We start from the raw sequence: 24,671 nt of genomic DNA, 5'->3' as shown, positions 1-24,671 counted from the left end.
AATTTCCTGCTTCTAAAGCACAGGGTTATAGCCTTCTTGGGTATTTTGTTATGGCATTTGCCTTGTATGCAAATACCACCACTTTTCCACACCACAGGTGGAGGGAAACGGCAATGGAGCTGAACTACCACAAACAAACAAACAAACAAACCTGTTATGGAAAGATAAATAGCATAAATAGACACTATATTTCCCTGCTGCCTTTGCTTATGCCATTCTGTGTTGAAACACAGCTAATGAGCATTGTGTACGAAAAGAAGGTTCTTCCTGTTTGAGCATTTACCTGTATGTGAAAGTATTCAAATGTGTATATGATTTACCTTCATGCTGTTGACATTTGTGAGGGTATTCTTTTAAAGCTGTTTACATTTATTCCTCATTACTTTCCTTTGGGCAAAGTCCCCCCACCTCTCCCCCCCCCCCTTTTTACAATCAGGATTGGTTAGGTAGGTGAAATACAATTGCAGTGCAGGCAAAGACCTCTAATGAGGAAAAAAAATCTGAAAGGTAAAGTGGAAATGTGTATATGTGTATGTGTATTATATGTGCATATAATTTTATTGCATTTTCTTATAATGTGAAAAATAAACATAGAGAAGACTTATCCCTTTTTCATGTTCTGCCAATTTAATGTTTAACAGGTTACTTCATTAGAAAATGAAGCATAACCAGAGCTGCTGCCAGACACCTCCCAGTGTCACTGTCCATATAAAATCAACTGCAACCAGATCATATCAGCAAAAAAAAGGTCTTGGCCTTAAACGTCCTAAATTTAAAGACAGCCAGGAGATTTGTGGGAAAAACATTAATACCAAAGCAAAACATCCAAAAGGTTCATGTCTAGTTATTCAGCGACAGGAAATGACAGCTTTCTTTAAGTTATTTGGTAGGTTCCTGGGTTGTCGTTTGTTCAAATGCACTAAATCTATATGTTTGCGTATTTCCTATTTTAGTAGGACGTATCTATTATCTATGACTACCATGCGTGTCTGTGTGGGAAAGAGAAAAAAATGGGCAAGGTATTTAGTCAAGACTGAGCTAGAAGGCACAGATTGAAACTTGAAACTTCATCTCATACCTCCATACCCAAATTTCTTTTCACTACATCATGCTAGTTCTTATGAGATACAGACATACATGCATGTACAATAGATATAAATCCTGTGTTCACAGAATGCAGATACATATACATTGCTAACTTTAAGGCCTGAATAAACTGAGACTAAAAGTGTAATCCTATGTACATTTAGACAGAAAAATGTCACATAGCTCCCAGCATTCCACAGTCAGCACTGCTAAGTTGGTACTGCTGGGAGGGACTTTTTCCTGTCTAAACATGCATAGATTTGCACCTTACATGTCCGTGGAGATTATTATGTAGGTAATAGAGAACAATTCTGGAAGGAAAGGAGTAGGAAGGCAAGCTGTACCACTCCAGATATAAAGAGTACCATTATGTCTTCATAGTCATTTCCCTTGTTTTTGATGTTTGCTTTTATATGAAAGCATCCTCTTTCTTCAGACAGTAGGATGCTATCTACCCAGGAAACCAGTAATTTTTCAAGAATGATACTTGATTTGTACAGAGGTGTTTTTAACCAATGCTTCCTGTGTTTTTCAAAAACATATAGCTGGTCTGTCATAGCTGCCTTATTTTACAGATGATGATTTAATTCAAGATTTCTTGTGGATGGATTGTTGCTGTAAAATTGCAGACAAGGTAAAGCTGTGTGTAGTCTTGAATGTCATTACAATCTTAAGTACTGAGAATCTTATTCTCCTGTTGCAGCCTACACGTATTAGCTTAAATCCAGCCTCACACAGGCAGAACTTACCTTAACAACTCCATTGTTTCAGATAACATGAATATGTCAATGCTTTTGAAAATAATGTGAATTAGATACTGCTTAATTTACAGAACAACATGCTGCTACTACTACTTAAATATAAAATCAAATGGTGATCCTAAACTTGTTTATTGGGAAGTTTATTTATTTATTTAAGTTCCATTGATATCAGCAGGACTAGCTTCTTAGTATATGTGTACAGTTAAATGTTACTTATTAATCAGGGATGACTCTAGATTGAAAAAGAGGAAGATTATTTCATTTTAAGAAAGTTCCTAGACATTCTACAGGGGGGTGGGGCAGAGACAGGTTTAGATATGATCTCAGGAAAACTGGCTGAATTGCCACTCCCAGTTTAGTTAACTCCATCAGGTCCTACTTGATGAGTTAAGTAAAGAGGCACTTAATCACAATCTGCCTTTAGGTGCTGAAAAAAGTTTAATTTTAACCTTGACATTAATCTTCTATGATTGAAAACTTTATGGAGATATGTTGTTTTTCTAGTTAGACATAAGGGACGGGGGAAAGGGAAACAGGGAACAGTTCTGAAAGAACAGCTCATTTTCCTTTATTGTCATTGATCTTATATATTTATTTATTCAATTTCATTTCTATGCAACCCAGCAGCTGAAGCTTTCTGGATGATTTACAATAGTATGTACCAACAGCAATGGCATTTTGTTTGTTTTCAGACCAAATTCAAAGTGTTGGTTGGAGCCGGGATATCTGAAAGACCATTTCCTCCTTTATGACCTGCTCAGAGGTTACAATCTTATAGTGAGAAAGCCATTGATTTCTCTGAGGCATTGTTATATTTCTCTCCACTAAGAGAAGCTATATTTGCTGGAAAAGCCGGATAGGCCTTTTCTGAGGCAACACCTCAGCTGTGCTTTTTGCTCCCAGAGGAGGCTGTATGAACTTCATCTGTTTTAATTTTTGGCAGGCAGTGAAAACGTTCTTCTCCATATGGTTTTTCATTGGCTTTAGTATGCGGGAGTTCTGCTTCTCTGCTGCTAGGAGTTTTTTTCTTCTGTTTATAATCTGTTTTATTGTTTAAATTTGTTTCTGGTGTCTTAGTTTGTATGCTGCCAAAAAGGGTTGTTGTTCTGCTGTTATCATATCCTAGTTTTCACAAATATGACCTTGCATTAACATGGACTGGATTGTCCATGCTGGATTCCATTCATTGCAATAAAGTGTGCATTTTTCCTGATAGGTGAAAATATTTCTCCCATTGATGTTACCAAATAATTAAAAGATAGTCTTTTCATTTAAGAAAAACATGAAAAAGGGATATTAACATCAGTATTTTATCTTTTCCAACAGTATCTTTTGGCAATGACTTTTGTTTATTTCAAGAGGGCTGGCTACAATATAAATGAACACACCAGACTTAATTTCTTTGTTGCACTGTAAGTATATTCTCTAAATATCATGATTTCAATTTAAATGTAATCAACAGTGTTCTCTCTGGATTTTGCTATTTGAGAGAATTGTGGTCAGAAAGAAGCCTTGCTGCCCCATCAGATATTTAGGATGGGGTCTTAGAGACTAATATACAGTGGTACCTCGGCTCACGAACGCCTTGGTTTATGAACAAACTGGGTAACGAACAAAAATGTCATTAAAATTTTGACTTGGGTCGCGAACTCCGCATTGGGTGGCAACCAAGATCACAGCCACCCCACCTCCCAGTGGGGAGATGGCCACAGATCGCAGTTGCTTTTGTGCAGGGAAGGCGTGCGTGATCACAGGCGCATTCATGCAGGAAAGACAGGCGCAATCTCGGCCATTCCTCCCTCCCAACCAGCACGATCGCGGCCATCTCCCCACCCCCAGCGCGCCCCATTCGCGCTAGTCTCTCCTCCAGTACGCGTCATTCGCGTCTGTCTCTCTGTCCCCCAGCGTGCCATTTGCACCCATCTCTTCCTCCCCCAGTGTGCCCGCAATCACGCCCATCTCTCCCCCCCACCCCCAGTGTGCCAGGATGACGGGAGCCTGCAGGGATGACAGGCACGATCTCGGTTGTGCTGGAGTGGCGGGGAGATGGCCGCGCTTGTGCTCGGGATGGGGGGAGATGGCCATGATCTTTGTTTGTTGTCACTTTGCTTCACATTTTTCTGATTTAAAAATGGTTACAGAATGGATTAACTTTATTTACATTGAACCTTATGGGGAAATTTAACTGGGCTTACGACCAATTTGGGTCACGACCAGAGTCCTGGAACGGATTAAGTTTGTGAGCCAAGGTACCACTGTATTGGTGTGTATACAGAGGTGTAAAACTACAGCTTATATTATCAGACCTGTATACTGAAACTCTGGTCACTGTAGAGTTCTAGTAATATTTACCATCTGAAAGATTAAGTCTCTCTTTCTTGTTCTGTATATATTCTTGGAGTTCTGTTTAATATTACAAACAGTTTCCACTTTTATCAAGATAAAATGCATGCATGTCCCAAGGTATATACTCAGATAAAATTAGCAAGCATATTCTTCTCAGGATAAAATCTGCTAAATAACTGGGAAATAGGTACAAAGCTGATTTTTTTTTTCTGATTTATATCCTGCCGTTTTCCAACAAAGGGCTCAAGGCAGCTGGGGATGCACAATCAGAAGATGAGGCTGTTAAATGTATTGTTTCTTGAGCTACTTACATCACAATTTTTAGAAAGTGTGAAGTTGATGTGGACATGATGAGGCAAAGGAAGGAGTTGCTAAAAACACTGCTTAGTGGGCAACACCTTATGCCTTTTGAAAAGCGCAAGGTGTGGTGGTGTTCACCAAGTATACTATCGCCCCACTTCCCCACCTGCTGATGGCCACACCTTCAGAGCCCAGGCTACCTCCTCTTCAGGCAGAGAAGGGCCCCAGGATGAGTGGACCTGGGGACCCACTCCTGCAAATTACCCCCAAGGCATACTCTCTCTCTCTCTCTCTCTCTCTCTCATTCTCTCGCCCTCCCCCCACCACTCAGTCCCTTGCCTTTTCTTTTCTTTCTTTCTTTCATACTGGTATTATTTCTTTTACTGCTGTTCTTTTCCTGTCTCTTACCAGGAGCTGCATCTTTCTTGCTTGCTCTCCTTAAAAAAGCAAGCAAGCCCTTAATTTAGTTTAGGAAACACTGCAAAACAAAGCCCCAGTTGCCTTGAGCATTTTAATTTTTCTGGTGTGTCTCTGGGTTTATATGGCCATCTAGAGGCCAACCGGAGAAATGAAAATAGCTGGTGCAACTGCCCTTCTACAGCATGCCCGACGTGTTCTGAAAACAGAAAAAGAAAAGCTCCCACTGCCTGGAGGGAAAGTGATTTGGGTTGTAGGGGAGAACTTGAGAAGTGTGCCAAAGTGAGGCACCAAAAGCGAGCAGAGCACCACAGTTGAGGGTGGCTGTACTGGGTCTTCAACCAGTGATTGAACTCAAGTGACCCCCTGCATCCCCACTCTTGTACCGTTCTTTGGCCATGGCACCAGCGACTGACAAGGAAAGTGAGGGCGTATCTGGGATCATTAAAACAGGTAGTGCATCCCAGTGGGTGCATGCATCACTGGTCTGATTTGAACTCATGGCCCCCTATAACAACCTTGCAGCATGCACCACCTTTAGCAGGAAGATGATGCCCTCTATGTACTTTCTGCGCTATGGAAAACAAAGCCACAGATGGTGCATTTCACATTCAGTGGGAACCCTCTCTCTGCAGTCAGAAAGCATTGTGCAGCTATGTACTTTTTTCTTCCTTAGTGGATTTTTCTATGATTAAAAAAATGATGGAACAAACAATAGGCAAACAGGAGAGGTTCATGAGAGGATGTCATTTGGGCACCCACTGCAATTCTGTAAGTGAGGCTGGGCAATGGCTAAACATTGTCTGGAAAAAGCTGACATCTGGCACTGGCTGTGCCTGCGTAGCATTCTTAGTGGAAGCTTATGGGAACAGGACACGAAAGGCAAGTTTACCAGAGCTCCTTAGGTGCTGCTACTGCTGCTGCTGCCAGGCAGACACACAAAGGCCAAAGAAACAGCCTCTAATGTTATTTCTAGGTCCTTGCTCATCAGAAGTAAAAGGAAAGCCCTTATAATTTCATTCTCTGGTTGGAAGGTACAACGGTTAGTCATCGAATTATTCCCCATGCCCCCAACTTGCACAGCCTGACATTTCCTAATTATAGATGATGTTGAAGGGATGTTACAAAAATTTATCAAATTGCCCAAAAGGTATAGAACATAAACACCCTTCTTGGGACCAGCCTGCTTTGCCTTTGACAAACTCAGGATTCCAAAGCAGCCTGAATACTTTTGAGGCACAGTCCTAGCCTATAGCTATATATGAATTAGACAAAATAGCCCACATTACATGAATTACTGTCTTGATATAAGGGCAAGATAAACAAGCAGTATACTGTCAAAAATTCTCAGTCTGTGAAATCTATCTCAAGCAGATGCTTTTGGCATTGAACTTTGGGCAGGCCTCTGCACTATGGTTAGAAACAATTGTATAAAATTTCTGCATTAGGAACTATCAACATTCTGCACCAGCCTGACCTGTATAAATTATACAAACTTAGGTTCGGGTATTAGCTGGATGTGCATCATTTGGTTTCTGCTACCAATGAAGAGGGACAAGAATTCCATCCACTGAATCATGGCATGTTTATTGAGCCAACTCCCCGACTTTTGATAATTCATTAAGCATAGTTCATGCATGTTCAAACCTGTAAGAGATAGAAACCTGCTCTCTTTAAAAGTATAATTTGAGATTTCAGGATGCGGTGTTCTCCAGTTTCAAGTTCTGGATGTTTTGCTGCCTGTGTGTACAGCTCTGACTTTTGATTAGTCTCAGACAAGGTAATTAGTTTTTTCATCCTGGCTGTAAAAATAAGTTTGGTAAAGTCGATTCACATTAAATTACTTTTGAATTTTGACTGTGTGTGTGTGTGTGTGATGGAAGAAAAGCTAGAATAAGGACTTAGTGGTACTCATCTGTCTTAAAACCAATGTAAATCAGTCATAGTGCACATCATTATAGGTACCTGGCAAATACAGTGGAAGAAGATGACGAAGAGTCAAAGTATGAGATTTTTCCATGGGCTTTAGGAAAATCCTGGAGAAAGCTTTTTCCAGATTTCTTAATTCTAAGGGATGAACTCTGGAGCAAGATGGACTATAGGGCAATTGTAAGCAGACGCTGTTGTGACGAGGTAAGGGGATATATATATAACTTGAGCACTACATTTTAATGAGCAGCATCCTGTTTTTCAGGACGTATTTTAAAACTGGGAATTGAGGATGAAAACAGAACATTGCATTAACTATTAAAAGCTAGAAAGAGCAATATTGTCTTCACCAGTCATGTTAAAAAGATGCCGAGGAGGTTAGTTTAGCCTAACTTTCTTGGAGAGGCAATTTGTAAGTTTGGTGGTGCTTCGACTGCTTCAGTTTATTGCTGATGTTTGCCATGTTTTCATTAAATTCTATCATATAATTTCTCTTCAACAATCTGGGTGCTTTTTCAGAAAATTTAACATTAGCAACTGCTGAAAAATATGAAACCATTATAGATACCTTTTATACTCAGTATATGAAACAGAAAATGCAATATACAAATTTATAGCACCAATATCCATAAAATAATATAGCCTGCCAGCACCTCAGTGTCCTTCCCCTCCTTCCCTTCCACTCCAAAGTGCCACACTTAGTTCTGCACAGTGAGAGGAGCATGGAGGCAACCTTCCCTTCTGTGATCTTCCCACCCTCCACAGGATGCCCAACAGCCTGCACGTCTTGAGGATTATGAGTACAAATAATCAAAATCAGATTAGCAAAATTTAAAAATGGAATTAGATAATAAAAATTGAAAAAACTACAAAAAATGCAGTTGTTCTAACTATGAGAAATCTATTGTTGTGGTCTGTGTTAATTAAAAAAGCCATTTTGTTGGAAACTAGGCCTAATTAGATTTTCTCAGCAGAGGGAAATTGTTTTTCCCAGGTGCTGAAAAGTACCCCAATAAATAGCAGTACAGTGCTCATTTCTGCGAGGTTCAATCTTCCCTGAAACAGTTTTATCGATAACCAAGAAAACCAACTTCATCAACTAGCTTTACGATTGCTGTGCAGTAATTGCTTGCTTTTTGTTCTGATATTGCTCAATTTCAGAACCATGATTCTCTAATGCAGGTCATGGCTATTGCTCCAACACATTATATATGGCAGCGGGAACGTTCCCTGCATCATAGTGGAGCAAGAAGAAACAATAGCCGGGATGAAGTACAGCTGCCTCGTGGTCCTAATGCCACACCTGCAGATTGTTTGCTTTGTGGGAAAAAAACAAGATATATAAGGCTAGGATTATCATCCTCTTCCTCCAGTGGCAGTCTGGAAATGATGGAGCAACATGTAACTCAGGGACTGCACGACTCTTCTCAAGCTGATAATTCTTGAATCACCATCTTGCTGTTACACCCAAGGTATGATGCGGTTAGCATTATTGGTATGTAAACTAGATTTACAGTACCCAGGTCAGTTCCCCTTATTTTTAAATATGCTTAGGGATCACAGTTTTTATGTAGTAGTTGGTAGCATTTCAAATGCCTACACTTAAGCTACAAAATGTAGTTGTTCTGTACTAAGTTTAAAATACTGTCACATTTTCTATAGTTGCAATCAACAATTAAATGAACTCCTTTGTCACTAAATTTTGTGTGCTACAAATCCCACTTTGACATTTACAGGTTACAGTCTAAAAACATTAGTAACCTATGAATAGTCAGAGCACAACTCTGTGTAACAGAGTATACAAACAAGTGGCCAAGACTATGAAATGCTCAATCCTTTAGAAACACACACTCACTCACTTTTGGAAAGCAGCTATTTTGCAGGAAATCAATAGTGAAGGATGGATTGAGTTGGGCCCTGTTCTTTTTCCCAATATTGGTAGAATTCCAGTACTTTTTAAAAAGGCAAATTGAAGCACAGACTTGGCTGCTGAATTGGGTTGTGCAACCTGTGTTCAATAGCTGTTTGCATCTGTGATTCTCAATCCAGCAAGGGACAAGTGTGTGGAACTTTGTTTCTAGGTGCATAGACTAAAGAATGATAATGGAAGCAATCACAAGTCTCGTACATTGTAGTTGTGGAATCAGAAGCTTTACTGCATCCTTTAAGCTCTGTACATAGGTTATAGTCATTACCTCTTGATGATCCATTGCAGGAGTGGTTTGGGGGCTGGGGAAGGCTTTCAACACCCCAAAACATACTCTGAACACCACAGAATTCAGTGAGTGATGCACAAAATTGAGGGAGTCACATGTGCCCCATCAACTATGCATCCTTGTCTTAGATTTATTTTTACAAGTTTTGAATGAACGAACGAACAAACAAATGAATGAATGGGGGAGGGAGGCTGCAGAGTTCACTTCACCCTGTGTGATGTCATTTGTTGTCCTCCAAATTTTCTCCAAGCAGAAATCTGTCACGGTTCTGTGGTTCCTACAGATTGTCCTGTTCCTCCCACCCACATCATTGAATGCTTTTCTTGCCTGCTCAAATCGTGAATTTGCAAAATTGCATGCATTTATTTAAACCTTGTCTGTTTTGGTTTACCCTAAAACATCCCTAATAAATCTTTTAAATAAACTAGCAGACAAATGTAAGTTTAGTTGGTGCATGGCTAGACCATTAATTGACTATTGGCCAATCTCAAAGCCACTGAGCAGATTTGTCTACAATAAACATCAAATTTATTAGAATGCACATGGGTGTAACTTTGTAAGTACTGAGTTTAAGAAAAAGGCCAAAAATTAGACTCCATGAGGAGCTAGCATAGAAAGAGTAGCAGAATACTGGAAAAGTTAAATGTAATGTGAAAAGTGTATTATTTTGAATATACTAGGCAATATTCTACAAGTTCAAATAGCTCTAGCATGTATGCATTATGTTTGCGCAAGCAGTTGCATAAACATACACGTGCAAATGTAACTTTAGTTGGATTTTGTAGCAGAATGATACAGTTGGATACTGCCCCCTATTTATAAATTGATGAGCAATGTCTCTGTGCTTTAATTACATGGGAAGATATGCAATACATAGGAGTAGCCAACAGTGGCTTTCAAGTTACCCACTTTTATCTGAAAAGAAATACAAAAATAAATGAAATGAAATACATGGAGGACAACAACAAATGGAGCTAATTCCCTATATGTCTTTTGTGACTAGTTGGAGAATAGAAATTTAGCATCCCAATTGTATTCTCCATTGCTCCCATAAATGGAAGCTTTCCTGATTACATAGACCAAACAGTGTTGTAAGCCCCCATATTCTTTCAATATGAATTTCTTTCCCTGATTTTTCATAGATTGCAACAAATTACCTAACAAAGGAAGAAAAAATTGCTATAGCAGTCAAGATGAATCCATGCTTTGGTTTACTGGAAATGAAGAATAAAACACACTTGAAGTTTAGAAATTGATTAAATTAGTCTTCTGGACAAAACACGATGTTTTTCAAAACATTTATTATGTTAAGTTCTCTTATGTTTCAATACATTATCAATACAGTATCAATTATCTAGTCAATATAAATTAAAGCTGGCTTACTCTTAATTGTATATATGAGGATTATTTAGTTTTCATTCTGGTGGAGTGCAGTCTTCAAGTCAGGATATATCATTTGCAGCAGTCTTTGGATATGCCGAGTTAAATTTCCGTAGCTTGACAAGAAAGACTAATTTGGAGGAAAAGATGTCTATATTAGCAATACATTATATTAGTAGGTACATATAATAAGCTTTAATTTATATTTTTCTCTTTTGGAAAAAATTACTAGTTTATGGAAAATACAACTGTAATAATGAGTGTATAGCTTACAAAATATTTGCCAGGCTTTTTTTTTTTTTACCTGTGTGTCCAACTTGCCATGGGTATGGTCTGGCAATGTAAGGTGGTTTTGCACTGTCAGAAATTAAAGATGCTGAAATAAAATTAAAACATTGTTATCCAACACATTTAATTCCATTTTATTTATTTACAGTATTTATATGCTGCTCCATATTTACAGACAGTGAACAATACGAGATAAAAATGGATAAAGGGAATTCAACAATATGTTAAAACAGAATCTATAAAAACTGTAGCTGGTTAGTTCAGGAAGAGTTCCTGAAATAATGAAGTTTAAGTACCACCAAAAACAATGCAATATTGGGGCCTGCCTAACTTTGAGAGGCAGAGGGTTCCAGAGAAGTGGAGCCACTGCACTGATTGGAATTTATCTGCAGAAAAGCAATCAGGCCACATGCCTATATGGGAACCACCAAGAACATGTCATCCAGGGACCAAACCAGTTTGCAAGTGTGAAGATGCCCTCTCACATATCCTGGTCCTATAAAGCTGGGAGTTTATACACTAGTACCAAGCCCTTAAAGTTTAGCCTGGTAGCCAGTAGACAGCCACAGCAGTTTTTTCAAGTAAATGTATTACATGCAACCACTGTTCCATTGCCAAGGGTCAGAATAATAATCAGTGCTGTTCTCTGAAATCAACCTTGCAGAGTCCATCCAACAGAATACCATGGTTGATGATATCCATAACTGACAAGAGATCAAACAGATTTATCAAGGTTGTACTCCCCATTCCTCTCTCAACAAAGGTCATGCATCAAGGTGCCCAAGGCTAATTCAGTTGTGCAATCGGGCCAAGACACAGAGTAGAAATGTTGTAAAGAATCAGTATCCTCCAAGAGTGCTTACCACCAGGACCATCTCAAGAACCTTCTGTACAAAGGACAATATGCAATTGAACAGTTATCGTCAAGTACTTTTGGGTCCAGAGTAGGTTTCTCCAGGAGTGCTGAAGAAAGTTGCAGGAGTTGCACTACTGCTTCCTTAAGGCCAGTAGAAATAATTCTTTCTTACAGATGCAGTTTTTGCTCCTTTGACCCAGTCATCCCACTTAGGCAGGAGTACCAAGGATCCAGAGGGCACACTGCCGGTCTCATTACTGCAAGCATCCTGTCCACATCATCAGGTTGCAACAACTGAAATTGATCGCACAAAACTGAGCAGATGGAAGTGTCAGGCACCTTGACTGGAGTTCTACAAACTGCAGCATCAAGTCTGCTGCAAAACCAAGTATCTTCGTCTTCAAATTGTGATGCAAAAAGTTTGCAGTGGGTCTTAGAGAGAACCTCAACCCCATTTGCTGGGGAGAGAGTGAGCAGCTCCAGAACAAAGCAAAAGGGCTCTGCTGGATGCCTACTTGAGGATGCAATGTAAATAGGCATGTTTGTGTGTCTGGTCTGCTGTCATCACTGCATGCCTTCTGCAAATTGCACTTCAGCAGTCATCCAGTTTGTTTCATTAACCAGAGTTCCCCAGTATATCAAAGAGCAGATTTGGCTCTACAGCATAAGAGTGGATATTCAGGTACAACTGAGGTGATGGTCCTCTGTATCATCTGGTTTCATAGCAGAACTAGGGACTTGGCTGGATCACCAGCTTTCTCTATTGAAAAATCCCTACAAGCATTCAGAAATCCATTGGATTCAATCAATCTCTTGGGACACACTATCTAAATCTCAGTCCTCAACCCCACCCCTGCAAGGAGGACTACTATGAATTAAAATCTTACCTGAAAGTGGTCAGACCATGACAATGAAGTCTCCTCAACCCACCCAATTTTCATATTATTCATCTTACTGCTTGGTTCAAAGACCAAATCAAAGATTTGCCATTATTCATGTGTTGGGCCAATGACAGACAGTCCTGTGGTCATGATGTCCTGAGCTGGTACTCCAGAGGCAGGTTCAGCATGGAAACTGAAGTCACATACAGCCAGCATCCTGGGTTCCTCAAGCATCATACTTAAGATACAAGGTGCACTTGAACTCCATCTGAGGTTAATTTACCTCCTCCTCTGGACAGCCTGATCCCTCTTCCTGTTCCTACATGTCCCCACCCAAAAGGGACAACAACTGCAAGCAGTAGCCCTCACAGACTACGTATGGTGAATGGCTTAACAAATTCAGCAACACTTTGCTAGTAGTCAGAGGATCCAACTATATTTTACAATAAAGTTCCTATCAATGGCACTACAATGGGGTCTGCAGTGTTCCATTTACTGTCACAAAACAAGATTCCACTAGAACATGTTCCATACCATCATCTTCTCTTTCTTCGGCAGGGGCCTCTTCATTTTCATCATCGCAAGTTGATTCATCATTCACATTTTGCATAGCCTCCATATTTTGGAAAATTCCACCATTTCTCCATGTGGTTGGGAATATTAACCAATTTCTGTGTGTCACCTCCACTATATTTTCACAAAAAAGGGTTAACTTTCTGGTCCGGATGGCTTCCAACAGTTCAATAACCTGGGTAATACTTGAAGAACAACTCAAATTACACATATTGCCAGTGAATCTGTGCATAAATGTATAATACAACAGTTTGCAGCCCAATCTTACGCTCATTTAGTCAAGAGATTTGTCCCAATGCAATCGGGAAGGCTTATTTCCAAAGCAACTTGCACAAATGTGCAGTTTCAATGCACTATATTTAGATTTGACTGTGACCAACTCAAAACTTAAGCAAAATGTACTGTGAATAAAAGATTTCTTCTTGACTACAAAAGTCTACTTACCTAAAGAACTCATACTATAAAAACATACCTTGTTAGCAACAGTTATCACCTATTAGGAGCTAGAAAACAATGACAGCAAAAATGATTGGGCTGATTTTAGTGTTATTTCTTTAAAATATTTCTATCTTGCCTTTCCACCTAAGCAAAAGAATCTATGCAATTATATATCCAATTGGATATATAATTATATATGCAATTGTATGTTACAATAGCATTATTAAACCAGTCCAAATGAAACCTTGTGAACAAAATAAGTCCTGTGAACATATACTTAACCATCCTCTTATACACCCAATGCAAGCAAGTTATGCCATAATTTCCATGCTGTCCAACTGTGAAACTATCATTAACTACCACTTACAAACCATGATCTGCTTCCGATTCGATATTCTGTGTGGGAGGTGGAGCTGGGTTAAATACTCTTTCATGGTATAAGAAATTTTAAGGCTGTCTTAAACAAGTGCATGATGCCATTACAAATTCAGTGATAAAGAAAGTTGTTTTGGGAATGTGGAGGTCAGCTGCTGCGAAAATGGAAATATCGACCCAGAGCACAGCTGTCATGAAAAAGGCAAACGATGTTAGGCATACAGTAACTAGGAAAGGAACTGAAAATGAAACTCCAAGATTGCCATCCACATGTATATAAGAGGAGAACAGAGTGACAACAGACAACAAGAAAAAGGCATTCAATTCCTACTTTTCCTCACCCACAACAAAGTCTAGAACCAAAAGGAAGCACAAGCTGAAAGATGGCAGCCCAAGACTGACAGACAAATGGTCCAGGGATACCTAGATGGAATAAACAAGTTCAAATCTCCAGGGTCCAGTGAACTCCACACCAGAGTCATAAAAGAGCTAGTGGAGGAACTCTCAGAACCACTGGCTATTATCATTGATAAATCTAGGAAAACAGGAGAAGTGCCAAATGACTGGAGAAGGGCTATCTTCAAAAAGGGGTGAAAAGATGAACCTGGGAACTACAGACCAGTTAGTTTGACATCAATCCCTGGAAAAAATTTGGAGCAGATGATTAAAAATCCATCTGCAAGCATCTTGAAGAAAATACAGTCATTATTAGAAGCCAGCATGGATTTATTAAAAATAAATCCTATCAGACTAATTTAATCTCATTTTTTGACTGGCTAACCACCTGAAAGGACAGAGGGAACACTGTGGACATAAACTAGACTTTAGCAAAGCTTTCAATATAGTGCCACACAACATTCTGATAAGAAAATTAGCAAAAACTGGACTAGATGGAAAAACTATAAGGTTGATCCAAAATTGGTAGCTAAATTGGACATGCAGTGATCATCAATGGCACATTCTCAAATTGGATGGAGGTAACGAATGGGGTGCCACTGGGTTCAGTCCTGGGCCCAGTGCTCTTCAACATCTTTATTAATAATTTAGATGAGGAAGTACAAGGAAAGATAATCAAATTTGCAGATGATACAAAACTTGATGGAATAGCAAACACTGTAAAAGACAGAACGAAGATCCAGGGTGATCTTGATAAACTTGAACACTGGGCTGAAAGCAACAAAATGAGATTCAGTAAGGACAAGTACCAAGTCCTCCACCTAGGAAAAAGAAACCCAATGCATCAATACAAGATGGGGAATAAAGCTAAATATGAGTCAACAACATGATGCTGCTGCCAAAAGGGCAAATGCTATTTTGGGATGCATTAATTGAAGTATTACTTACAAATCATGAGTAATAGTAGTTCCCATATACTCACTAGTCAGACCTCATCTGGAATACTGTTCAGTTTTGGGCACCAAGATTTAAGAAAGATGCAGAAAAATTAGAAAGGGTCCAGAGGAGGGCAACAAAAATGATCCAGGGTTTAGAAGTACTGCCCTATATGGAGAGACTGAGAGAACTGGGCATGTTCATCCTTGAAAAGAGAAGACTGAGGGGGGACATGATATCCCTCTATAAGTACCTCAAAGGCTGTCACAAAGAGGAAGGTCAAGATCTCTTCTTGCTGATAGCAGACAGAATAATCAAATCAAGCTGTGACAACCCAGAATCAGGCAAGATATCAGGAAGAGTTCCGTCACTGTCAGAGCAATATGACAGTAGAACCAGCTGCCCAACATGACAGAAGTATTTAAAATTATGCATGTTGTGGAGAAAGGGAGAGGGAGACATGTTCCACCCTTTCCCATAACAGTAGAACCCAGGGTCATCCCATGAAGTTGATTGGTGGAAGATTCAGGACAACTAAAAGGAAGTACTTCATATCACACATGGTTAAACCATAGAATTCACTGCTACAGGAAGTAGTGGTGGCCACTGATCTGAATGGCTTTAAGGGGGCAAAATCATGGAGGAATTGGACAAATTCATGGAGGAGACTCTCAATGGCTGCTAGCCTTGCAGGCTATGTGCTGCCTCCATGATCAGAGACAGCATGCCTGCACACACATCAATTTCTGAGGAGTTTGGGCAGATGAAGGTCTTGCATCCGTCTTGCTTGAGAGATCCTGTGGGCAGCTGGTTTGCCATGATGTGAAAGGAGTGCTGCACTAGACAGGCTCCTGGTCTGCTCCAGCAGGGCTTTCTTACATTCTTAAAGTTACAAATGTGAAGACACAATACTTACTTTGCAAGATATACTGCACAAACACCTCCTTGTTTAAGACTTGGGAAAATTGCAGGTAAGGCATTCTGGGGATTCAACATATCCAAAGCTACCTAAAGAAGAAACATATTTTAAGAAAGTTTAAAAGAGAATACAATCAATTCTAACATGCACTTACATTAGAAAATATATTTCAAATGTAAGGATGCCTGTTACAAGTTTTAGCATGAGACACCACAATGTTTGTATCAGCCTAAGGCCACAAACTGTAATGTCAGACACAAACACATCCAGATTATCAGGAGGCCGGCCTCTCATCACTTACATGGTCTTATTTACTTTGACAGAGCCTATCACAGTAAGTGACAAGCTAATACATATATTGTACAAACCTTGAGAAACCTCAGGAGGTAGGCAACCAGGTGCAATGCTAGAATGTATTTTGAGTGAGTATCTCGGGGAAGAGAGCAGCTATCTGGTCAGTGTTCCAAGGAGGACTTATCTTTGAGCTGAGGATAGACTGACCTAAAAAATACTAAAATAACTGAGCCTCTGAAACGGGGATCAATCAAAAGGAGTCTTGCTATGTGTCATCAACTCTGGTTGAGAAAATTTTCAGATAACTGTCAATGTTTGGTTTTGTTTAGTTGCTAAGTCATGTCCGATCCTTCATGACCTCATGGACAACATTCCTCCAGGCCTTCCTGTTCTTCACCATCCCTTGGAGTCCACCCAAGTCCACACCGACCACCCCAGTGATCCCATCTAGCCACCTCAACCTCTGCCGTCCCCTTCTCTTTTGCCGTCAATTGTTCTCAGCATTAGGCTCTTCTCCAGTGAGTCCTTCCTTCTCATTAGGTGGCCAAAGTATTTGAGTTTCATCTTCAGTATCTGACTTTCTAAAGAACAGTCAGGGTTGATTTCCTTTAAGACTGACTGGTTTGATTTCTTTGCAGTCCGAGGGGCTCTCAGGAGTCTTCTCCAGAACCACAATTCAAAGGCATCAATTCTTTGGCACTCACGTTTTCCTTATGGTCCAACTCTCACAGTCATACATTGCAACTGGAAAAACCATAGCTTTGACTATACGAACTTTTGTCGGCAGGGTGATGTCTTTGCTTTTTAGTATGCTGTCTAGATTTACCATAGCTTTCCTCCCAAGGAGCAAGCAACTTTTAATTTATTGGCAGCAGTCACTGTCTGCGGTGATCTTTGAGCCCAAGAATACAAAATCTGTCACTACCTCCATTTCTTCCCCATCTATTTGCCAGGCAGTGATAGGACCGGATGCCACAATCTTAGTTTTCTTGATGCTTAGTTTCAAGGCAACTTTTGCACTCTCCTTTCACTCTCATTAAGAGGCTTTTTAGTTCCTCTTCACTTTCTGCCATTAGAGTTGTATCATCTGCATATCTGAAGCTGTTGATACTTCTTCCGGCAATCTTAATTCCTACTTGGGATTCATCTAGCCCAAACTTTCGCATCATGTACTCTGCATCTAAAGGTGACAACATACAGCATTGCTGTATCCTTTCCCAATTTTGAACCAATCGGTATTTCCATGTCCAGGTCTCACTGTTGCTTCTTGACCTGCATACAGGTTTCTCAAGAGACAAATAAGATGGTCTGGTACTCCCATCTCTTCAAGAACTTGCCACAATTTGTTGTGGTCCACACAATCAAAGGCTTTAGCTTAGTCAAAGAAGAAAAGGTAGAAGTTTTCCTGGAACTCCCTAGCCTTCTCCATGATCCAGCATATGCTGGCAATTTGATCTCTAGTTCCTCTGCCTCTTCAAAACCATGCCTGCAATTCTGTTATTCTGGAGATTGTGTCCCAGTACTGCTTTTCCTACTCTTCTACTGACGATGTAAAAGGTAAAGGTTTCCCCTTGACATTAAGTCCAGTCATGCCTGATTCTAGGGGGCAGTGCTCATCTGTTTCCTAGCCGAGGAAGCCAGTGTTTGTATGATGGCTACTCTATTTCTTCTGTGGGATTCTTGCCCACAGTAGTATATGATGGTTATCTGAATTAAATTCACCCATTCCTGTCCATTTTAATTCACTGATTCCCAAGATGTTGATGTCCAGTCTTGACATCTCATGTCTGACCACATCCAACTTACCTTGATTCATAGATCTTGTGTTTCATGTTCCTATGCAGTATTGTTCTTTACAACATCAGACTTTCCTTTCACCACCAGGTACATCCACAACAGAGTGTCCTTTCAGCTTTCACCCTGTCACTTGATTCTTTCTGGCACTACTAGTACTAGCCCTCTGCTCTTCCTCTGTAACACGCTGGACACCTGACCTGAGGGGCTCAACTTTTAGTCTTTGGATACTGTCCATAGCAATTTCATGGCAAAGATACTGGAGTGGGTTGCCATTTCCTTCTCCAATGGATCACCTTTTGTCAGAGCTCTCTGCTATGACCTGTCTGTCTTGAGTGCCCCTGCACCTAATATATACAATGTATAGTAAACAGTATAAATGATATAGAAAAATGGGAAAGCAAGTGATCAAAAGATCCCAGAAGGCTAATTGGGATAAAAGTCATGGTAAGTTGGGACAGTAAAAACTCTTCCAATTTGTTGTCTTGCAAAATGTGGTTACAACAAGATGTCCTTTCCAATCAGCCCACGACAACCCAAACCCAAACAGCAGAACAATTTGCAGTATCTGAATCAAGATTTCTTCCATGTGATGCTTTTTTCTGAATAGGTCCCTGCCCAGAGAACTGTGAGCAGTAAAGAAACCTGTATGCTCACTGGGATGCTTTTGCTTTCAAATGCTATGGGGTGAAGGGCAGCATCTTTTCTCAGTCCTGCTAAATTACCACAGTGACGGTAACTGAGGGATGAGGCTGCTTGAATTCAGTTGGAATGGACCTTTCCCTCTTTCCTTTCTGGATACATTTCTGGATGTAAGCTAATGATTAAAAACACATCTGGGGGAACGTTTCTCATTTGCACTTGCCCTAAGATCGTCAACTGGGGTCCTGTTCTAGGTATTCCCATTATCAGGTTAGATAGCTGACTACCAGGGACAGGGCCTTTCAAGTCATATTGCCTCAGTTCCCCTTGGAATAGTTGCTGATTATGCTACCTTAGGCATCAGGCCCTCTTACTACTACTTTTGGTGAAACTGAGTTTTAGATCAGCTCAGGTTTATGTAGTTGATTTACTACTGCTGTTCTTCTGTTTTTTTAATTAACCATTTTAATGGTAATTTTTGTCTTACTTAAATTTTAGGGGTCTGGAGACCTATGGGAAAAGGTTAAGAATTATGAAAATAAAAATTGAGGCACTATATTTTACCTATTGGGTGCTAAGAAATTATAATGGTAAACACTGAAAATCCATTTACAAAAACATGTTGCAGATCCCAGATTTTATTGAAGACTTGTTTTCTGCCTTTGAGAAGAGATAAATTCTCTTCTTAGTCCCACTATATTCTTGAAGAGTGGTAAAGCATCATATTTTCCTTTCTAAAAAGGCAAACTTACTGCATCAAAAGTCATAGTTTTCAAATACTCTCCTGCTGTTAAAATGTCTTCATTAATGAAATCCACATTATCTGGCCACTCTATAGTATGCCTTATTTTCCATGCATCACACCAGGTCTGATAATTCTTCTTTGCCGTTATGTGATGGTCCTTCCTGACTTCATAACTTGTAACACGTCCTTGTGACCCAACTGAAAATAAATAACATAGTACTGAAGCTAATTGCTGTCCTCTTCCTTTCTATAAAAAGTTAAATCACACAAGAAATGAAGCAGTGGACTGCTGCAAACTGTCTTTCTTTCAATACAATGAGGACTTAAGGCATAACAGCTAACATGGCTGTCCGATTAAGCAGATTTTAAGATGCTCTCCTAAACACACTTATTTATTAAGTCCCACTTAGCAGAATGGGAGCTTGCTTCTGAATAATTATGCATAAGGACTGTCCTGCTAGTCGATTACCTGGATTGTAACTGATCAGTAATTTAAATAAACATGAGTGGTAGGAGATCCTTTTGAGAATGCTCCAGTTCCAGAAAAGCAACTTGTTTATAGTCCTGAAGACCTTGGGCTCAGTGACCCCCTCCCCATTTAAGATGCATTATATGTAATCCAAGGTGCCTGCAGCCCAGGTGATTAGGAACTCGTTCAGCACAGTCCTCTGATGGAAGCAACCACTAATATATAGAAATGAAAAGACGCACTAAATGTTAATTTCACATATTCAAGGAAGCACTAAGTGGGCCAGTGTGCTGTACTGGCTAGAGTGATATTCCTATGCTAAGGAAGCCTGGTAATAAATTTATGTTCAGCCATGAAGCCTACTGATAACCTTAGGCTAGCTTCCATCTTTCTACCTAATCCACTCCATGTACAACATCTTGCACTTCTTGGAGAAAAAGCAGGATATTGATTAAAGAACCCCAAGGCCTGATTTTTAACACTGCACTTCTGATATTGAAAATTACTACTACTACATTTAAATCCTAGCTTTTCTTTCTTTCAAGGAACCCAAAGCAGTTTATGTAATTCTCATCTCTATTTTATCCTCATAACAACCTTATGAGGTGGGTTGCGCTGAAAATCAATGACTGACCCAAGATCATTCAGTGAGCCTCATAGACAAGTGAGGAGTAGAACCTGGATCTCACAAGTCTCAGTCCAGTGCTCTAACTGCTGTGTCACACTGGCTCTCTCTTCAAGTTGCCTAACTAAAACTCACATTGATGCATTATTACTATGCCAAGAAGTACATTAACCAATCCATTTTCAGTGGGCAAATATTTCCTGCTAGGGAGTAGCTGAAATCCAAGGTTCTTTAGGGTGTTGAAATATATTTGAAGACATTGTGGGCAAAATGGTGTGTGATCACCATAAGGGGGAACTCATAGCTTAGCTGTAGCACACACGTTTTGCACGCAGGAAGCCTCAAGTATAAGCCCTGATACTTCTTGGATTAAAAAAAAAATCAGATAACAGAAGTTGGGAAATACCACTTTCTGCTCTAAAAATCCACTGCTAGTCTAAGTACGCAGAACGCTTCCTAAAGAAAGAAGAAGAAATCTATGTCATTTTACCTGCTCTTGATAGAAATAAACTCAAACCACCAGACCCAGAACCAGCTTCCAGCACTGCGTCTCCTTGACCGATATCCATTAGCAACAGCATTGCATTCATATCCTAGAAGTTAAGAGAACAAAGGAAGATCCTAAATATTTATAAACTGTCATTCAAGCAGAATTTGCATGTTCAGTTTCAGTACAGATCAAACTGAGTCTACAGGCAAATGGACCACAGTAGTTGGAGCAGCTGTATACATACAACTCCTGCAAATAGAGTAACAGCACACTCCTAAGCATGGCTACAGAAACCAGTACGACCTACTCCCAAATCAGTGTGCATCAGACAGCAGCCAAAATTAAGTTTAAAGGGAAGCACTAATGCCACATATATTTCTCCCTGCATGGAAGTAACTGTTAAGGTAAATGGAGCAATACTCTTGGGGACATGAAGAAAGGAAGATGGTATATGATCTGAGCATCTTTTCATATCTGGTGCAAGAGTTTCTGAATTTTTAGCCCTGTTCCTTAAATGGGTTCTGTGTGATGAAGATTCCAAATTGTAAAAGCCATGCTTGGTCAGTCAGAAAGCCTTCTATTTAAGCTTTTGGTTCTCATAGCAGCCTATGGGAAACCCATAAGTAGGCCTTAAGTGCATAGCATATTCTGCTTGTGTTCTTCAAAAACTGGTACTTAAAGTAGGAGCCATGCCAAACTTCCATTAGTCAAAAGGTGGGCTATGGTGACCTAAATAGCTCCCATGCTGTTATGGCTTCCTCCCCTCCAAAAAAAATCTGCTTTAAAATTCAAAACCCCACACACTTACCATATGCTTTATCTTCATTCCATATTAAAACTTACACCACCTTTTCACAAACTCTGAATAGGTAAGTTAGTTACAGCCTTTGGGCTGCCATTCACAACTGGCTAGAGTGGAGTCCGCCCACTGAGCTCGTGGATGCAGGCCACCACACTATACCCATTTACCTAGCAGTAAGACCCGCTGTGACTTTACAAGAGCGGGGCAGGGCTGTGAAAGACAGGCCATTTTGGAGGGACATCTATAGGGTCACCATCAGTCAGAAGACTGAATGGCACATAACAACAACAACCGAGCCCTGCTGAACTCAGTGGCACTTACTTTTGAACAGATGTGCATCAATTACACTGTGCTCCTATGGCCTTAGACCAACTTTAGCAGGTGTAAGATACTTTGGGTTTCCAGTTTGGAAGTGAGCTCTGGCTTCAGAACACAAGGAGCTCTACGTGGGGATCGGGGTGTGTGGGAAGGGAGCTGAAAGAGAAAGAGACTAGGGCTGCCAGGATAGAAAGGCATCCTTGTGGCACTCCAGCCTCTTTCCCTCCCACTCCAACATGCAGCAGCTCCTTAGCAGAAAATTGTAAGGTGCGAGAAGTGGGGCAGTGAAGTTTCCTTCTGTACTAAACTGGATGTTCTCCTCCAGGGCTAAACTGGATGTTCACAAGCCCAATGTCCGAGGCTTACAAGCAGTGAGGGCTCAACACAACAGATGGGACTGCGCCCCTAGGGCATAAGGCTTCTGGAGAAATTAAAAATGGCTTGGGATCTGGTTATCTCATCTTCCGTATATGCCTACCCCAAACCGGGCTCCCAGAGACCAGCTGGGGATGATGGGAGATATACTCCAACACTGGTGCATGCCAGGTTAAGGGAGACGGCTGCAGCCTCTCTTACCTTCGGGTACGAGATGGCAGGTCCTCTCTTCATCAGCAGCACAAATTCTTCCAAGGCTGGCCTCCTGACCAGTACCAGGTGACCCGCGGTCGTTCGGAACATCTGCCCGGGGAGCTGGCCCAGAATCTCGGCGTGCCGCACCATCCCCCAGTTGCTGTTCAGTGTTCCGCCAGCGGTGAGTTTGGTCAGCATTTTAAACTCCGAGCTCCGACTGCGGCGGACCTCCGCTAGAATGAGATCCCCTACTTGGAGGGGAATGTTCCTGGAAGGCGCGCGCCGGAGCTCCTCGGGCATCGGGTCTCGAGCGGCCGGGCGTGCTGGCCGGGAAAGGGAGTTCGCGAGAGGAGCAGCCGGCTCTTCTCCCAGAGCGAACGCTTCTTTTTGCGGCCGCTGCGCTTCTTCGGGCTCGACGCTCCGCAGGGCTCTGACCTCCGGGGAAAGAAACTCCTCGGGGACCAGGCGGCTCACCCTTTCCAAAGGGGAAAGGGATCTCTCCCAAGCCCTCCTTCTGCGAATCCCCGTCAGCCTAACGCAGTCCCGCGGAGCTGCAGCAGGACCGACCTGCTCCTCGGGCTCGTTCGCTCCGTCTCCGTTCCTCACGGAGCTGGAAAACCGCCGGCCCTTCGAGTCCCGGAAGATGCCTGCAGGCAGCGGAGCCGTGTGCTTTCCCGGGCACAGCGATCCGTCTTGCTGCGGCCGCGGCGGATCGCTGCAAATCCTTGACCCCCGCGCCTGGAGGCTGAGGCCGCATGCCCCCTCGTCCCGCCAGGGTCGACGCTTCCCCTTCGCCTCATTCGCGAGAGCCGCCCACGTCTCCCCTCGCAACGCCTGTAGAGCCAGCCTTGCCCTCCAGCATCGCATCATGGCCACCCGCAGCACCTCTCCTGGAAATGTCCCGCCTGGATCCGGATACCTGCAAGTCAGCCGCTTGCTTTGCTCGCCTCAATCCGCGGCAGCACGGACATTGCAGCGGACCTCCAGCATGTCTCCGAGGGCGCGCCAACCAACGCGCTCTGGCCCGGCCAGGCCCGCCTCCTCCCGGCGCGCGTCGCTCGGTTCGCAGCTCCGCGGAACCAATTGAAAAGATACCAAAGGGCGTTTAAGAAAGCTCGCGCGTTTTCGCTTCCGGTTCTGATTAGGCGCCACAAAGTGGGCGGCGATAAAGTGGAACGAACGAGAAGCAGCGGAAACACCAAGTGAACCGAAGGCAGTCTTGGAAATAGTGGCTTGTTCCCCTAAAACAGAAAATGAAAGTATCCTTCTCTCACTATCGGAGCAATGCTTGCCGCCTCGTTCTTCTAAACCGTAACAGGCAGAAATGGAAGAGGTGCTGCCTTCCTCACGATACGCCTGTATCGGTCGAATTCTACTTGTCACATGATGTTTAAAATGTTTCCTTCTCCACCTCTACGATTTTCAACTCCATGCAGTTTTTCTTATTTTGTCTTCTTCACTGGAAGCGTCCCCCAGACACTGCAACACCTAACATCTTCAGTCAGTAGACATTGAACAAATTTCTACATTTTCATCACGTTTTGCTTCTTGGATATGGCACTGAAAAGCACAGCTGCCCTGCTCTGGCTGGCTTTACGTGAATATTTTGCCTTGGGCAGTCGAATGAATTCAAAGACCTGCAACGAAACCCGTCTGCTCGTTTTAAAAATAATTGTTATTACATGCAGCTCTATGAACTTCCATTTAACCCGCCCCGCATAGGGACGATTCTACTACCTCATTAGCAACTGGTCGTTCCAATAGAGAAAATCTAGAGATGGGAGTCGCAAGGGATGACGTCGATGCTTCGCGACAATTAATCTCA

General features: G+C 41.5%; 2 protein-coding genes across 3 annotated transcripts; one reads left to right on the top strand and one right to left on the bottom strand.

Annotated features, from left to right (window-relative positions):
- The first annotated feature begins 239 nt into the window (after positions 1-239).
- Positions 240-10,307, top strand: SPDYA (speedy/RINGO cell cycle regulator family member A). Its single transcript, XM_044439279.1, is given in 7 exon segments — positions 240-886; positions 1,662-1,720; positions 3,174-3,259; positions 6,872-7,043; positions 8,022-8,278; positions 8,280-8,311; positions 10,198-10,307. Coding segments are annotated over 7 exon segments (924 nt in total). The 5' UTR covers positions 240-657; the 3' UTR covers positions 10,287-10,307.
- A 32-nt stretch (positions 10,308-10,339) lies between these two features.
- TRMT61B (tRNA methyltransferase 61B) lies at positions 10,340-24,499 on the bottom strand. 2 transcript variants are annotated; one of them, XM_044439107.1, is made up of 7 exons: positions 22,853-24,493; positions 21,157-21,259; positions 19,580-19,770; positions 16,095-16,186; positions 12,995-13,218; positions 10,740-10,811; positions 10,340-10,565 (listed from the first exon to the last, which is right to left on the bottom strand). In XM_044439107.1, exons 1-7 carry the CDS (start codon positions 23,714-23,716, stop codon positions 10,498-10,500), a joined length of 1,614 nt encoding a protein of 537 aa, XP_044295042.1. In that variant the 5' UTR covers positions 23,717-24,493; the 3' UTR covers positions 10,340-10,497. The 2 variants fall into 2 exon arrangements, 1 of the variants encoding a protein (XP_044295042.1); XR_006415584.1 differs by lacking the exon at positions 10,340-10,565 and having other exon boundaries at positions 12,995-13,147; positions 22,853-24,499.
- Between the last annotated feature and the right edge of the window lie 172 nt (positions 24,500-24,671).

Source organism: Varanus komodoensis, unplaced genomic scaffold (genome assembly GCF_004798865.1).
Source record: "Varanus komodoensis strain SLA01 unplaced genomic scaffold, ASM479886v1 scaffold1, whole genome shotgun sequence".
In the NCBI taxonomy this organism is placed as follows: domain Eukaryota; kingdom Metazoa; phylum Chordata; class Lepidosauria; order Squamata; family Varanidae; genus Varanus; species Varanus komodoensis.
This window is presented reverse-complemented; position numbering and strand designations above follow the sequence as displayed.